Source organism: Hoplias malabaricus, chromosome 6, assembly GCF_029633855.1.
Source record: "Hoplias malabaricus isolate fHopMal1 chromosome 6, fHopMal1.hap1, whole genome shotgun sequence".
Lineage (NCBI taxonomy): Eukaryota > Metazoa > Chordata > Actinopteri > Characiformes > Erythrinidae > Hoplias > Hoplias malabaricus.
In genome coordinates, this window is record NC_089805.1 from 36,025,732 (window position 1) to 36,043,646 (window position 17,915).

General features: G+C 40.8%; 1 protein-coding gene across 1 annotated transcript; it reads right to left on the reverse strand.

Moving 5' to 3' along the window:
* Window positions 1-1,198: 1,198 nt before the first annotated feature.
* hey1 (hes-related family bHLH transcription factor with YRPW motif 1) lies at window positions 1,199-5,284 on the reverse strand. The gene is made up of 5 exons (XM_066674510.1): window positions 5,151-5,284; window positions 4,002-4,077; window positions 3,810-3,893; window positions 3,605-3,686; window positions 1,199-3,116 (listed from the first exon to the last, which is right to left on the reverse strand). The coding sequence occupies exons 1-5, from the start codon at window positions 5,234-5,236 to the stop codon at window positions 2,470-2,472; spliced, it is 975 nt and encodes a 324-aa protein (XP_066530607.1). The 5' UTR covers window positions 5,237-5,284; the 3' UTR covers window positions 1,199-2,469.
* Window positions 5,285-17,915: the final 12,631 nt, after the last annotated feature.

A 17,915-nucleotide genomic window follows, 5' to 3' on the forward strand; every position in this document is an offset into this window, starting at 1 on the left:
CAGTGACAAGACACAAAGACATGAAACAGATAGAGACATATTAAAACATGGCGAGGCCTGGGGTGTAGAAAGTGTGAGGGACGTAATAAGAGAGAAGGTGGGATGGAGTGAAAGGGAGTAAGGGACGGGAAGGAGTGTATCTTGGCACCAAGGTGTGTGTAGGAGGAGGATCTGTTCTATGGATTTGGCTGGCGGTCACAGAGCTCACAGTAGCGTGGGAGTCCAACACACCAGTTTATGTGTGCTGCTGCGATGGTTCCAGGACAAGGCTGCACTGTGCTGCCGTCTCCTCCCTCTCCTCCTTCTCTCACTCATTCCTCTATCCCCCTCTTTTTCTGTGCTCTATCCCTCACTCTCTCCTTCCCACGCAGCCTGAGCCAGAACGGCCCTAGCATTGTCCAGGATATCCCCCGGCTGTTAATGGCTTCCTGAACACATACAGAGGCCACAGAGGCCCTGAGGCCACATGATAACACATGCATTCATTCTGATCCTGTCACCTATAGATATCTTCACAACCTACTCAGTATTATGTCTCAATCCTCTCAAAAAATGGTTTCGTACAATGGGGTCCTAAGGTTTGAGAGCACTGTTAACAGTTAAATGATCTGCATGAAAATATGAATAAATAGTACACATCTTTATATATTTACATCAATTAAAGAACTAATGTTTGGTTTGACCCCTTATATTTTGACACCATGCGCTTAAGCTGCCATCAATTCAGGCTTTTGCAAAAAGCTTCTTATGTGTCAATCAAATCCATCTGAATTTGGAACAATGGAAAAAAGACCTAAATTTATCTAAAAAAAAAAGACCTTGCAACTTATATATTTTTTTATTTCTAAAGTTTTCTAAATATGTTTATTTTTAGGATCAAATGATAAAAAATTATTTTTACGAACTTTTTTGTTTATTACTTATTACTAAGGCATCTTTTCTTACCTTTCCTTGTATTTCATTCATAGTTTTCCTTGTGTTCTGTCCACATTTCTGAGTGTGACATTATTATTTCTGTAAGGTTGCAATAAAACATTAGTCATGTTTGTGTGTAACTGATAATTGTATATTAAATCTAGATCATGGAGTATGTAAAGCTGAGAGATAATTAAGTTTCCTAAGAACATACGAGACACAGTTTTGCAAGTATTTCAAACTGGTACAAATATCCAGACATACAATGACAAGTTGCACGCATATGATTTATTGCAGAAAATAAGCCATCAGATGAGTGATGGACACAGGTCACACTGTCCTTAACACACAGGGAGTCTGCTGAACAGAGGTGACACATCAGATTGGTCAGCGCACTTTCTTTTTTATATAAAACATAAAATATACAAACACTTCTGAATATTCTTTTGTACTTTTCTGATCAACTGACTGATGTAGATTTGACATGTTACACTTCCACCATTGAGAGAGTGGAGTTATAGTGGGTGATAAGATGTTTCTGCATTAATCAGTCTTTTCTGGAGGCATGACTGAAGTGCTATTTTATATGGTTTACTTAGTGCTATTTTTCAGATTGTCCTTTAAAGTCTGTTACATTTAAAGAAGGAGTCTGGCGGTGGTTTCACCCCAAGAACTAGAGACCACATTTCAGATTTTTCATATAAATAGTTGCAGTGAAAAAAATTGTTGTAGGTTCACAGACAAAATCCAAATAATTCAGTTGAAATAAGTTTTTTTTTTTGCATAGTTTTACTGTATATATTTACATAAAGAAATACTCCAAATCATACAGCCAAAAGCATATACCACATGAACCATGTAATGGCACTGATTGCATAGCTACCAAAAGTCATGGGGATGTTCGGTACAAACAAAATACAACATGGTATCTTGCCAAGATCTGAGGAGTACTATAACTGCCTTATATTTCACCCTGGAGACATGAGGCTTCTATAGAATTTTATTTCAACGACGTGTATAAAAAAAATACTGGGACAGCGGGAGGAAAAGGTTCTGCTCCTCATTTGTAAGTATACATCAATATTATTTTTCGTTATCATGATCAAATCATTTGTTCTAGATTTTACACCCACTCTGAATGCCATTTCAAATGTATCAGTACCTCAGCCCCCCCCCAAAAAAACATTCTGTCCAGCTCCCTCTTTTTCTCTCAGTAGCAAAGCAGGGCAATGTACCAGCAGAGAACCCTGTTCTACTCAAAGACAAAGGAACAAGTTTAACGAAGAAGTTAATGGGCAATAAGCTTGGCCATCAGCACAAAACTATCCCTGATTAGCTTGAAAGTGTGTCTCTCAAAGGGGAGTAAAATGTAAGGTTTTCAAGAAAACAGCACAGCTAACAGTCTGGTACATCAGCTTTGCGTTGCCTGTCTTCTGCTTTGAGTTCTGCCTGGAAGAGCTCAATCTTTTTCCAATGGTTCAGATTCAGAGTCCTTTCTGATCTGATTCTCCGTGCAGTGAATTCCACCTCAGCTCCGTAAGCTGGCTTGAAAGTTCAAAAGGCACCTATCTCCATGCTCCAGGGCCTGTAGGGTTTGCCAAGGCTACTGGAAGGAGTTGCTGGCCCCAGAGAGCCAGGTGAGAGCAGGGGGAAAGCGCTGAGAGGGAAAGGAAAAGCTGAAAGGCCGGATATGGATGTGAGCAGAGGAGGGGACAGCTTGGATGCAGATGCTGCTGTCAGGCCTGGGGGTAATGGGGTGCTAGGGGCCACTCTCAGAGGCCCAGCCTGGCCTGTCTCAGTGATAACAGAGCCGGTGAGCCTGCTGGAGCCATGGGCCTCTGAAGAGGGTGCTGACGGAGAGGATGACGATGAGGAGGACGATGATGATGATGAAGAGGAGGATGCAGGACTGGTACTGCTGCGTGGGTGTGGTGCCCCCTGCTGGTGCTGTGGGAGGAGGAGATGATGGGCCAGGTGGCTTGGTGGGGTGCCAAACGCTGAGCCCCACGCCAGGTGCCCCAAACTTGTGTGAGCTTCTCTCTGAGTGGCATAGTTGTTCAAATGAGAAACAAGACGAATGCGGAGTGGATCTGTGTTGTCCAGACCCTCGATGATGCTGAGATATCGAGCAGTCTCCGCCAGGCACTCACGGAAACCTAGGCCACGGTAATCCATGGCCAAAGCATGGGCATCAAAGTAACCTAAAACAGAAGCAGCTGGTCAGTACATTTGCTTTGGTGCATGAAATCGTGTGGTCAATTCGCAGTGTGCTCTGTTTAATAGAAGCCTGGGTGTGGTTTTTAAAAAAATACTACAACTGTCAAATGCACATTCGCCAACAACCTGTTTTAACTGCACAGCAGTCAGTCACACTGAGGTCAGACTGAATTTGCTGTAAAACTATATCAAATTCTTTTCAAATTCAATTTTCAGTTTACTATATTGTTTGAACACAGCAGCTGTCCTTAACATAGTGACAATTACACGATGACTGGCCCAAAAGAAATGCTCTACATTTACTTTAAATGAAATCTTTTTACACTTATGTCCATTTAATTTATTAGATGTTTTTTTCTTTAGAGAGAGACGAAATGCAGAAAGCGCCACATGAGTTTAGGTCAGGAAAATTCACACTGTGTTTGGATATTTTTATAATTCAGATAATAATAATAAAGAAATTGTACATTACCTTTGCCACCGGCTGCATGAAGCATCTTTAAATGATCCACAGTCATCTGTAAGATTTCTGCTTTCTCCAGCTTAGCAGAGCCCTGGGGAGTGAACAAGGAGAGAACATGGTTGACTTCACTGCACTTTAGCTTTAGGCTGAACTGTGGAGCTGATGTAATGCTTGAATAAATCACAGAAAGCGATCTGGATGCTGTGATTCTCACCTGTTTCTCCAGGGCACTGGGCACCAGCCTCCTCAGCTCAGAGAGACTGTTGTTAATCCGGTCTCTGCGCCTCTTCTCGATTATCTGTGAAAGATACATCGGTGTTGATAAATCGTTAAAGATAAATCGTTGTACACTTTCGTTTTCAATTTCTCTTCGTCGTTCTCTATAGAGTTGCAGTAAATTACTCACTCCTCGGCGTCGTTTTCTCGCCTGAACTTGGGACGTTGTTGACGGAGACACGGACCCAAGCGGAGAGCTCATACAGCTGAAAAGAAACAAGACGATAACGTGTAAATTACATTTCTGTGACCTGTTCCGTGTCACTTCTCTTAATCATTTTCAGGTAAAGACGACAAAGAGAGAGGTTCTTGAGGGTTCTCCGAAACCCTAGCAAACACTTCTCCCACCTAACGCTGTGGTTAGCTTCTACAGCCCGGTGTAACGGTCCGGTAACGGCCACTCGAAGACAAAACATACTCCTGCGTTTTATTGAACCATTTAAAGCATTGTAGCGAGCGCCGTTATGTTTCGTTAAGATTTAAATTTTGATGTTTAACTAAAAAAGACAGTCCAAACGCGGAAACGAGAACCGTTACTGGACTCCGGTGGGTTTTAGTGTGTTTTTTTGGACACACCCGTCTCTCTCTGTCAAACTCGGACAGTACAGTTTTAATGAAGTGGTCAAGAAGTGAAAACGAGGATTAAACTAAAGATTATAATCTGTTATTCAGCTGCAGTAAAGCGTCTACAGACAAAAAATAATGTTACTGTAGTTTTAGCAACATGAGAAAATTGTTAGCCACAGGCTAAAATCTGTGTATTCGGACAGTAACCGTTAAAGTAGTTTATTGTTTATTTCAAACTTTTTTTAAATCAGAAATGTACATTATTGTTGTTATATTAAATGCTAATAATATTAATAAAATAAAAGGATGTGCTCCACATAATTCAGTGTGATCCTTAAATAATTGCCAAACCTCTCCTCAGCCCAGTATTACTTTTATTTGTTGTTATTGTCCAGTAGTGGTTCGGCAAACCACTACTGTTCAGTCCTATGTCCTATGTCCTATAACACACTAATGCAGGCGACATCCAGGTCCAGGCTCTCATCCCCAGAGTAACTCATGGCCATGGCTTTGACAATGAGAAATCCGTGTGTCCTTTTACTGTATTCTTGTTTGCACCTACTTTAAAGACCTAATCACGAGCACAAACCAGCTCCCAGATAACCGGTTTTTAACAGTGCACTAAGTGTCTCCTCTTCTTCGCAGCACTCTCAATGTTATTCTGAGTCATTTTACAGCAGAGCCCACTTTAACAGCACAAACTCTCACTTACACATTCTCGTCCGCGCTTTCCTTCTCCACCTCGATATTCTCGTCCAGCTCGCTGTCTGAGGAGCTGAAGTCGTGATGCCTCTTCATGATGGGATCTTTTCTCTGAGCGCTGAGTGCTCCGCGGGCTCTGGGCTCTGTCCGTTTGAAGCCCCGAGCTTTCCCACGGTATCATTTCAACGCCGCACCGAGCCAAGAAGGGCGGGGCTCTAGGCGCGTTCAGCCAATCAGCGCACGACCTAGTGTTTGATTGAGGGGACGGTTGCCAGGGCGCTTGTTGGAACACACCCACGATGATTTGCATATGGCTTGACGCGGAGCCAATAGGCTGTCCGCTGGAGAGAGCCGGAGAGTCGAGGTCCCGCCCCCGGGCGTGGTCCCTCTGGCCGGCTGTCAGCACGCGCGAGCCGTGGGAAAGTCTGCGAGGACGGAGCCGTGAGCCAATCAGCAGCGAGCTGCGTCTCCGGCGCTGGATGAATGGAGCAATTGGCCGGGGCGACGGGCGGTCTGCGCGCGGGCGTGTGAACCTGTAATCTAATACTGACTCATCCCGAGCAGGGGCAAACAGCCGAGTCTAATCTCACCTCTAGGTCTAAAACTCACCCCCTGACTCTAGAAACATACTTCTCTGGTTTTAAAACCCACTCCTGACGGTACAAACAAACTCCTCTGTGTCTGAAACCCACCCCCTGACTGGAGGAACAAACCATGGGACTAAAACTCACCCCCTGACTCTAAACTACTTTGGGTCCAGTGACTCCCTTACTCCACGCTCATCCCTCAACACACTCAGATGATATTAAACTCACCCTCTGACTCTAGAAACATACTCCTTTGGGTCTTAAACTCACTAGCTAATTTTAACCTCCCTCCTCTGGTGAGTCCAAACACAACTTCCTGAAAGTAAACTCTCTTTTCTAAGTCTAAAAGCACACTGCTCTGACTCTAATCTCAGTACACAGTAAATTCACCAGTGTTAAATCAACACTATTAGTGTTAAATTAACACTGAGAGTGTTAAATTATTACACTAACAGTGTTAATTTAACACTAATAGTGTTGATTTAACACTGGTGAATTTACTGTGTACAGATTCCATTCTCACTCACATGACATGCGTGGTGCTGAAATCATTGCTCCGAGTTTAATCTCAATCTTATGTGTAATCTCTCGGCTAAAATTGATCTCGACCAGACTGAGTCTAACTCCTTAATCTAATCTCCGAGTTCAATCTCAGGCCTGAGTCTCTGGCTTGTGAATCTAATCTATCTCCTTTTACTTTAGATTTTGAGAAGATGTAAATCTATCTATCTCCTATCTCCATCCTCCAACCCACACACTTAATACATATCTGAGTAATGATGGGGGGCCACTGCAAGGTTAAATAGCAAACATGACACACAAAAAAGCCCCTGAACATATGAGAAGAACTCTGAGGCATGGCCAAGGCTGAAGAGAAATGTACATGGGGTGTTTCAGTTTTAAGGTCACAGTTTGGTGACACGTGTCCAACTATTAAAGACACATGTGAAGGATTCAAAGGAGGGCACCATTCAGAGACAATGCATGATAAAATTTAACAAGGAAATAAACATTTTCTGCATAAGGCAATTATTATGTTACTGAACTCAGATTGTTTGCATATGAGACTGCATTTTAAAGACACTTTTATAAAAGAAGGGCTTTTAAATAGTGTTGATAGGGACCAGAAGTCACAGTGTTTCTGACAGAAGTCCAGGTGGTTTATTTTATGTTTAAAATTCTAGTAAATACATTTTCTCAGGTGCTTGTTTACTCTGTATGCAACTCTGCCACACTTTCATTTTGCAGCTACAGAGTTTTTTTTAGTAAAACTATTGGCAAACAGTGTTAAATGCATTTGTAATAGCTGATGGAGTGGCTATGGATGTCTGGTTGCTATTGCCATCATTGTGAGCAGTTTTGACTTGGTACGTTCCTCCTCTATGCCACATCTGACCTTAATGTCAAAATTATGTGGAATAAAAGAAAAAATCTGTGGACTTGCCCTTTAATCTCTCTTTAAAGAGGAAACTTGTTACCCTGAAAGACCATAGACTGAACTTAGTGACTTTTATTGGCCCCAGGAATAGTTCTGAGCCCACAGAATAGAGCCTTTAACCATTCATAAGAGACAGGCTGAAAGGCAGGGCGCTGGATCCTTATCACCGCGTGCACAGCATGCTTAATTGTCATCAGTGCACAGGAGAAGCCCCTTGTTCTGCATACATGAATGAGAGGAAGCACTTTGGGCATGTTTTCATGTTGTTGTTCTTGCTACCAGCCTGGCCTTAGTTGTAAAGATAAACTCCCCTACGTTTGCCTCTGATTGTTGGTGGGGCGTCAGAGGGGGTGTGCAAAGAAGCTGGTGTGTGTTTGTGTGACTGGAGTGTGTGTGTGTGTGTGGTGGCGGTAGTGGTTGAGGTGGAGGGGGGGACTTTACTTGTAACTCAAGTTCACAGAGGTTTCCCACGCTGTTATTTTCTGCTGCCGTTTGCCTTTGTTCTAGTGTCTCATCACATGTTGTGATTAGTGCTGTCTCGCTGGCTCCCTTTTTGAAGGTGAAGGCCCACAACACAACATTATTTCCCTCCAATAAAGCATGCCTAGGGCTTTTTTCATTCCAAGCTGGAGCTTTTTGCTGCTCTCAGTGGGTCTCAAGTGCTGCCATGCTTTCATTTCTCTTCCTTTAATTCTCTGCCAGGCAGTGGAGGTTTACTCTGCATACTGACACAGGCCGAAGCCTAAAGAAAGAAGCCTAAACACAGTGCACTGGTTTCAGAGGCAAATTGACGGCTTAACCTCTTAATCTGTAAGGATCTTTCAGTTTCACACTTTCATTATAGCATAAAGCCATCACTGTCATTTGAGATATTGTGTGCATCATGTGTTTGTCATGATGAATAGACCAATAGAAATGTTCCAATATCTCTTGGAAGTTTTGTCCAGCGTTTACCTTCAAAACAGTGTCCAGTCTTTTCAAGAGGCTTGCTTTTATTTTAAATTAAATCTTCAGTCATTCTTCCACACCTTCAAAAGTTCGATCTTTTTTGGCTGAATTTTTGCTTCTGAAAAATGACTTTTAACTAATTTCCATTTTGAATAGAAATTAAATAAAAGAAAGGTATATAACATTGCACTTCATTTCAAATATATAGTTTTCAGAGTAAAAAAGAGGAACTGAGTAAGACATTTGCAGTAAAATAACTAGTTCTCTGATTAAGTGAGGGTTGGGTTTGGGTATTTTCTGGCAGCCTGTGGCAAAAGACACCTGTGGCAGTGATGTCCTGCCACTTGTACCCTTCCGCACTGCTGCCCAGTGCTGTCCTGTGTCCAGTGCAGACAGATGTTCTACTCTCTGAAACAATGTATCCACCACCCTCAGCTCTTCAGAAGGACAGACAGGGGACTTGTTATTGTTTATAAATAGCTGTGCATTGAGTCCACTCACGGAGGAAGAGTGGCTTTGTTTTTGTACACTGAGAGAGGAAGCAGTGCCTAATTCTCTCTGAGACGTGTGTGACACCTTGCATTGTGTTGTTTGCATGAATGTGTATGTGTGTGTGTGTGTGTGTGCCTGTGTGTGTGGTTTCGGTCATTGCATGTATTTGGAGAGTTGCCCTCTGATCCCTTAAGCATCAAGTCTTTTCTTCTTTCTTGTCCAAAGAGATTATACGCTGACTGTGTGAAATTCACCCTCGCCCTTCATCATGCGTGTCTTTGTGTGTGTGTGTGTGTGTGTGTGTGTGTGTAGGTTTCATGCATAGACTCAGGTTTTTGGAGTAAAAGAGGTTGAATACATGCATGCTGGACAATTTGAAATCAAATAATAAAAATATAAAATCTTAAAATGGTGACTTTACGTTTAAACATTTAAATTTAAATGAAAATTAATGTGAAGATATTTTATAGATTTACATCTGAAATATTTTTAGTGGCTTATTCATCATGAAATCTTCACACAACGAAAAATGGCTGAATAAATGATTGTTTTAGGAGACACTAGTCCTTACAAAAAGTTAATAACGAGGTGGAAAGAGGTAAATTAATATTTAAAAACAATATCAGTGCCTAAAATAATGAAGTTGGAGTTGTAGAGGTTCTAAAACGACTGATTTGTTCTAATTCTAAAATGAAAAATTTTAAATATTGAGAATTAAATTAGAATAAATTGTATACCAAGCATTCATTAAATAAGAAAATTTAAAATTGAATTTAACAATAAATGTATATCATAGTATATTATTTACTTATATATGCGCTACTTTTTAATATATATATCTTATCATAATATCTTATATATGATATATCAATGAACGTACAAGTGTGTGGTGCCCTGTGATGGTCTGGTACCCTGTCCAGTTTGTGATCCTGCCTTGCACCCAATGATTCCGGGTAGGTTCCGGATCCACTGTGAACCTGTGCCACTGTGGATAAGCGGTTACAGACAATGCATGAATGAATGATACATTAATATTTTCGATACACAAACACTAATATACCAAACACGTGAACTGTACTGTATATTCAATAATTTACCAGATGTGTGCACGTTTTACTACTGGTAGGCACCAAATATTCCCAGGATTATCAAATTGTTGATGTTAGGGAATGTTTCAATAATTATTACCGAGGGAAAGAAAAAGTGATGGTCAGTACAAGAATATGTGAGTCGATGCATGCACATTTCTCAGTATGTGTGTGTGTGTTCTATTAATAATAATCACATCCATGTTTATGTGCTCTTCCCTCTGATGGCATTGTAGCCTAATAATAATCTTTTCTCGTCTCCACTGAGGAACACCCACAGCCCATTGTAGCCTCAGTGTGTGTGTATTCCAGGTAAAGCAGAGTGGTTTCACCCCTATTGTTCTCTTCAACGATGGGAACTGGCTTTTATTAACAACCTATTGAGAACAACTGATCCCTAATGAGTAAATGGATGTTTTGTTGACGGAGTATTAGAGTCATTAAATAAGCTTAGCTTTGCTTAGTATTTTAGACCTAGTTTTGATACTGTCAAAAAATGTTAGAAATTGCCATCTACTCACCTGGAACCCCTTTACAGTATTCTTATTACTGCCATTTTCCTGACAACACTGTGCTTTGCTGGTTTGCTAGTCATTTAGCTCATAGCCAACTCAGGATTCTTTTCTCCAGTTGAGCATTTTTTTGTACAGGGTTCCTGACAAAACAAATTCAAGTAAATTAAAGTGAACATTTGAAGTATTAATATGAAACACAAGGCAGGGTTTGAGTACTAACACTCAGACAGTCATGTGTTTTTGAACACCATGACTGCTGTGGTCAGAGCCAATCTGATTCCATTCCATTTTTTTCTGAAGAAATGGATCCAGACATCTTTGAAAAGTCAGGCTGTCTGCAATCAAGTGTACACAACTCTGAACCTGAGTCGCTTTTGAAACACGATGAAAGAAATATTATGCCATTTTTCCCTTATGGTTTTGTTGATAAGAGGTTGACATTGGTATGAGCTGCAGTAGTTCAGAGGGAATTCTCTCAGTCATAATGAGGTGTTTGAAGTAGTTCTGAGGTGACTCGAGGTGGGTGGTCATCTACATGCAGCCATCAGCCACAGGACTGCGGCCAGGGAAGTAGAGGACTGCTCAGGTCTGTGAACTTTCCAACTTTCATCTACTCCCGTCTGCATAGTTTAGTGTGTGTGTGTGTGTGTGTGTGAGAGCGCGCATAATTTGTTTTCATACATTGTCAGGACAGGAAATTATGGGAAAAATGTCTTGACCTTATAAAATGTATGTGCATTATTTTACCTAAAAAAATCTTTATTGTAATTGATTCAGATTTATTCTGTATTTATTTATTCTCAATTCAGGGTCAAATAAAATATCACTTAGTGGTTGTAGTAATGAAAATACTGAGAGAAATATTTAAACATATATAGAAAATATAGAAAATATATTTAATTGAATGAATCTTTGTAGCTCTGTTTTATGTCAATTTCCGTCTTTATTTTATTGTATTGGGCATAATTTGAAAACATTTATTTTGTCAAAATTCCATAACCAGTACCGATGCTCCAGAATTACTCAGAAAAAATAATTGCTGCATTGTGTTCAGCTGAGTTTTATATTTGCCGAAGACCCAGAGACTGTAAAAAAAAAAAAAAAAAACATGCTTGTGCCCATGAAAAAAAATGAAAAATTATTTTTCCAGGCTTCTGTAAACCACAATGAACTTAAAACAAACATAATTATTTATAACCAGACTGAATCTTATATAACATAATACTGTTCTGTGTTACTGCTGTATTGTATAGATGTGTTGGTCCTTGTTCTTTCTAGTTAGTTTAAAACTCGTTTGAGCTTTTGGTGACAACCGCAAGTCAGCTTAACCGCAGCCAGACAAACACACATGCATGCACACAGACACACACACACACACACACACGCTGCCTGTCACACTCACATATTTCCTAATTTGATAACGAGCCACGATCAAAAACACTTTTGTAATTGACTTTTGCCCTCCCAAATGGGCACAGGTTTGGCCTTTGTGCTGTCGTCCTGGGACAGCGTCGCCCTGTGACCTGCATAATGGGTGGGGTCAGGTGGGGGGCTTTGTGTAACCCCTCCATGTCTGGAAACCCCCCCTCCAGACTCCCCCACACCCGCCAACATTGTGAGTCCATGAAATCGAAGCCTGGGGGGGCCAGAGACAGGCCAGCAGACGCTTCCGGAAACTGCCCCACAAAGAGCGGTCTGCACTCAGCCTTGAATGTCTGAAACCATGGCAAGAGAGACTGACAGGGCCTGGGAGTGATAAAGAGAATAAGAAAAAAAACAGAGAGAGAATAAAGGAGTGAAAAAAGTACAAGAAAGAGCAGAAATTGAAGGAAGAGAGTAAGAATACGAGCTAGAACAGGAAGCAGGACTCGCCATGACAGGGTGAAGCAGTGATGGGGAAAGTGTGAGAAGTGAGAAAAAAAGAGGTCAAAACACAAATTAATGGTTATATTGTAGTAGCATGAAGGAAAATGGTTGGCAATAAATTTGTCAACACATCAGTATTAATACACTATACATCCTCCAGTGAAAGTTTTAATGAAAGTATATTCTGAAACGGATATATTGCTGTATGATTTATACAACATAAGAAGGGAGATAAAAGAGATAATGTGAATTAATCAGAAATGTTACCTTTGTTTAATAACAATGGATGACCCAGTGAACTTTGTGGAGCTTAGCTTCTTGTTTGAATATTTAGATCTACTTTAAACAGTGCAGCAATACCTGCTGTGACACGTTTTTTACACAACACACACACACACACACTCGTAAACCTGCAATGTCTTTTTGACTGGTGACTTTCTGACAAAATTATAGCACATAGATCTGATATAGCATCAATGTCAAAAGAAAAACTTACTTTTTGTTGATGTTTAGTTTATTATTTGAACACAGCAGCTCTCTTTCACACTGTGTGAACATTTCATAATGAATGGACCAGTAGAAAGTCTCCAAAATTACTTGGAATAAAATAAACTGACATCTTACACTGACTTCCATTAAATGTTAAGAAGGATTTTCCACCTCCTATGTTTTTTCTTTGTTTTTCTTTGGACAGTGCCAATATTTTAAATTCTCCCAGTCTCTAAAGTGACGGCCCAGTCAGATGCCCTCTAGGTTAAAGGAACGCTAAATGCTCACCAAATGAAGACTGCTGACTCTTAGAAACAGGTGCGGAAAGACATTTGGAATGTTTTTATATGAAATAAACAGACAAAAACGTTAGTTATGAATGTGAAATATTACTTTCATATATTATTAATACTGAGTTATAGAGGACGTTGTGCAGTGCTCCTCAGCGGCATCTGGTGGGACCAAGCCCTGCTGGGTTGCATTGATAAAAATCAAATAAATGAATTATTAATACATTAAAATGGGACACACTATCGGGAAAAAAAATCACACTTTTGGTGCATTAGATCATTTATTTGTGCTAATTTGGAGACCTGGAGTTCATACCAACCCATAAACTATGAAGAACGCAGTCCATAACATAAAAAAAGTTTTTCTAATTTTGTTGAAGTCAAATGCAGGAACTTTAGAATTGTCCCGCATCTGCGTCCCAAGCCTCTCCAATCACAGCACTGAACCAGTGTTTATGTGAGAGTGCAAAGATGAGGTTAACTGGAGCACACCAAACACAATGAGGACAGAGAAATATGTGCACTGAAGAGATGTGAAATTAAAAATAGAGAAAGAGAACCAGACAAAAAACAACTAAAAAAAAACAGAGCTTCTGCTCCTCACTCCTGAGTTCTCTTGCATTTGAAGTAAACAGAGGTTTATTATCATTTAAACAAACAAGCACTGAAGCCTGTCATTTTGAACAGGGTAAGAATTGTGCTTTGATGTTTGATCCTTGTAGTATTCTGACCAAATCAAGTAACAGATGTTTTATTCAGATGTCAGATAACTGTGTTAACTTGTGGCTCACGGTGGCGGCACGGTGGCTTGGTGGTTAGCACGTTCGCCTCCCAGCGCTGGGATCTTGGGTTCATGTCCCATCTGGGTGGAGTTTCCATGTTCTCCCCGTGTCTGCGTGGGTTTCCTCCGGGGTCTCCGGTTTCCTCCCACAGTCCAAAAAACATGGAGGGTAGGTGAATTGGCTTCTGTAATAACTGTCCTGGTTTGTGAGTGAATGTGTGTGTGCCCAGATATGGATTGGCGCTCTGTCCTGGGTGAAGTCCTAGTGCCCGATGCAGTCCTCCAGGTGGACGGTCGTTCCTGGTCGAGAGTACGCTGTGCGCGTTTGGCTGCCGCTTCTCACCAGTGTGTGTGAATTGAGCGTTCTGAGCAGTGTAGATTGTAAAGCGTCCTTGGGTGTCTAGAAAGGCGCTATATAAGTGTAACGATAATAATTAACTTGTGATAGAGGGGTATATTGTGTCCCATTTAATTAAATGTGTCACACCAACATAATTCAGTTTATTATCATAACATTCAGTTTATCACCATAATTCAGTTTTGTGTGTATGCATTTAATCAATGTTGACGGATATACAGTAAAGTTCTGTAAATCCTGTTTATAATATGTCACTATCGTGAGAAAATCTTCTAAAAGAAAAATCTTCTTTCAAACTTTAATAGAAATGTAAAAATCAAAAGTTTTCAGTTTAGATTTACATTTTTAAGTAATATTTATTTAAATGTTAAACTTTAATATTTTTCCTTGTTTCATAAAATGAAAAAAGATTCAGAACAGGCTAAAATATAGTTTCTTTCTCAAACATAAACCAGAAAACATACATGCACACATGCATATGCACGTGTGCAGGCTCTGTCTCTCTCTCTCTCTCTCTCTCTCTCTCTCTCTCTCTCTATTAATGGTGTAAGTGTTTAACCTGTTGTCCTCCAGCTTGGCCATGTGGCTCTTTGGACTTGATCATTTCAGACAACTGCGCAGACACTTGGCCTGTAAACGACACCGAGCTGTCAGCACTCAGAGAAGCCTCAAAGCTGCTGAAGCATCCTTCACTCTCTCACTTTCCATATGACACTAATTAGATTTTACACAGCAGATACACACAAGAGCTGTCTTGTGTTTTTCCTCTGTACTGTGTGAGCATCAAGTGGAAACAATGTCTACACCATGAACCCACATATAATAACAAATCTTTACGTTTAAAAACATGTATCTTGCAAAATAGTAAATTTACAGGAGAACGGAAAAACCTTTGTAACTTTCAGCGGAAGTCAATGTAAAAATATTTTCAATTAATTCAATTAATTTTAGAGCATTTCTGTTGGTGGCATTTCTGTTCAGCTGGCTTTTAACAAAATGACCAGCTCAATAGGATTTCCCTATGTTTAGTCAGATGCTGTGACACTGCCTCCTACCAGTTATTTACCTTAATATTATCAGACTAAACTGAATAAAAAAAACATGGTTATTATGTTAAAGATGTATAATACGTCATAGATTTATAAAAATAAGATATAGTTTACACTGGGTTTATTTTAAGAAAAAAAAAGGAATAAAAATAAATAAATGTTTACATTTTTAAATCTCTTAATCACTGCTTGATTCAATTCTTGCATATAGTGCATTGTTCCATACATTTCTGTAAGTACTGCATGACCTTCTGATGCTTTTAAACAAGAATTACAATAGAGTACTCAAATATTTTTCTGGTGAGGGAGCCGAGAAAAGCCCATAGCCACTTGAGCTCATCTCTTCTCCAGCTGATACAGATGGACCATGTGGTTTCTCACATTCATTAAACTTATGAAATGAACCTTGAATGCTCCCTGCCCTCTGCACTCTGAGCTGGAGTTATCTTACATCCTCTTAGAAAAACACACTCCTGAGACTGTAGCAGATATTACCAGTGCAGTTTACCAGTGGCTCTCTGCTGTTATTTCAGCTTCAGAGTGCGTCTTGAGAAAACGAGTAGCTGTAGCTGTCAGCACACATAATGACCTAATTCCAGGTTTCTTTAAAGCTACAGACATGCGTTTTAAAACTGACGGTTTGGAGTGGTGTGAGTGATGTGTGAACGCATGGAGAGTGTCACTGTGAGCTTTGGGAAGCCTGGTTAGTGTTTGTTCAGTCATTACACTGACAGACTGCACCGTGGACACAGCCTACAGCTCCGACAGCGTGTTTTCAGAAGGTCCCACTGCTTCATTTACACAAACATTAGGGTCTCACCACTGCTGTTCCCACTGGGCCATGAGAAGGTTCCCTTGTACAAGAGCTAAAACACTGTCTACTGACCCTGTTTTGACTGAAACCCTAGGTATCTGGGAAAGTGCTATTTTTGCATCATGTGTTTTTATATAGTTCACAATACAGTGGGATAACATGGAGAGGAATGTTTGTAGATATATGGAGGTAAGACTGGATTATAGTTCACATATGCACTATATACCTAACTATGCAGTCAGCATTCTTATAACTACAGCATGCTTTTTGGTATCTACTGTATCAAAACAGAGAGATTTTCCCTAGGTTCTTCCATTAGCTTGCACTGTTCTAACAAGACAAATCTCTTACATGGAAAGGGTCAACAATCTTTGCTGATAACAGTTCAGTCTAGTGATTAGTTTTTATTTATTCAAATAACCCTAGCTCTTCAAAACATCTGCTTTAAGTGTAGGCTGTTGTAAGCAAACACATGTAATGTCTATATTACACTTGAGCAATTTTATTTGAATGGGCTAAACCATTGTTTGCGTAAGTGTGTTTTTGTTCCAGTTGCACACACACACACACACACACACACTCTCTTTCTCTCTCACACATACACACACACACACATGCTCACTCCCTTGGTGCTACAGCAGGAAAGGCAGTGTGGTGTTGTTCAACCCTTGTCCCCTCGTGTGCATGTATGCGCGCGTGTGTGTGTGTGTTTGTGTGTGTGTCAGACTGCTTTTGCAACTCTTGTGGAGTGTGTCACTGGCCGAGCCGCAGTAACGGCTGCTCACTGCCGGCCCACAGCTGTGTGCCCACCGCCGCCCTGTGACACCCCCCCTCTGCTGCTTCCCAGGCTCAGGGAAGGGCAGGGAGTGGGGGTCGGGGATTACGACCGAGGACATATAGCCACCATTCTCCCAGCCTGTACACACACACGCTCACCCACACCCACCCACCCACTCTGACACACACACACACACACACGCATGCACACCCGCACACATGCCTGTCCTGAGGTTGGTCTGAGCACATTGTGATTAGTTTGTCTGTCATCTGTGGGGCTGTGTTTGTGTTGGAGAAGAGTGTGTGTGTGTGTGTGTGTGTGTGTGTGTGTACAGGGTAAATTTGGGTCAAAATGCACCCTACACATAATATCTAATCAATTTAGTGTATAGTATATATATATAAAACGAGGCAACTCACTCTAGACATTCTTTTTCATCCTATTGCAGTTAGGAGACTGTGTACACCAAAAGGAACTCAGGAATGTATTTTTCATGTAAACAATAACAGTCTAATAAAAGTCAGCACTAACCCAGGGACTCTAACATGTCTGTCACCAGCAGCGGTTTGCAGCTCCAAGCAGAAACAGCTCCCAGCTCCAGCAGGAAGTGGGTTGCTGTGGACACTGCAGCCCCTCTACATGGCTGAGAAAAAGAGCAGAGTGGGAGGTTTTTATCCAAGTTGAGTATAAGCTCAAGTTTAAAAAAAAAAGCCATGTTTTTCTTCAGAAAAGACTGTTTTCAATCTCTGGTCTCACGTATTTGTGGGAGCGGAGAGTTTTTAATGCCGTGTGAAAAGAAGCTGAGGCCTGTCTGCTGCACACTTCCCTGGCTTTGTTTAACCTGTGCTGGGGATGTTGTTTGTTTTTGCTTTGCTGGATGCACAGTTTCCCTGGCAGCCGGACAGAACTCAATGCACCATGTTATCATTAAGAGATCTTCACAAACAAATTGTGAGGCTGGAGAGTCCCTCAGACCATTAGCCATCTGATGGCTATTGTTTGCCAGATGTAATATATATATATATATATATATTTTTTTTTTTTAAATAAACATCAGACTGATGATGATCCAGCCAAATGTCATACATTAGTGATTAGCATATGAAACATTAGACAAATGTTCAGGAACTGACCTATGAACCCTGAAACTACACTGACCAAAGAGCTGCAGTGGAAGAGCATCACCTGCCATTCTACCTTTGACAAACAATGCTGCTATAGTAAATTTGGGCAGTTACCTCACACCAGTGCAAGCACATACATCACATACACACAAACACAC

What these genes read in the sequence shown, in the direction of transcription:
- hey1 (XM_066674510.1), bottom strand. Translation starts at nt 5,236, where the DNA reads ATGAAGAGGCATCACGACTTCAGCTCCTCAGACAGCGAGCTGGACGAG. An exon ending in GAAAGCGCGGACGAGAATGT is followed by an intron (nt 4,078 to 5,150) that starts GTAAGTGAGAGT and finishes GTTTCTTTTCAG; the next exon opens with CTGTATGAGCTCTCCGCTTG. An exon ending in CCAGTGCCCTGGAGAAACAG is followed by an intron (nt 3,687 to 3,809) that starts GTGAGAATCACA and finishes TTCACTCCCCAG; the next exon opens with GGCTCTGCTAAGCTGGAGAA.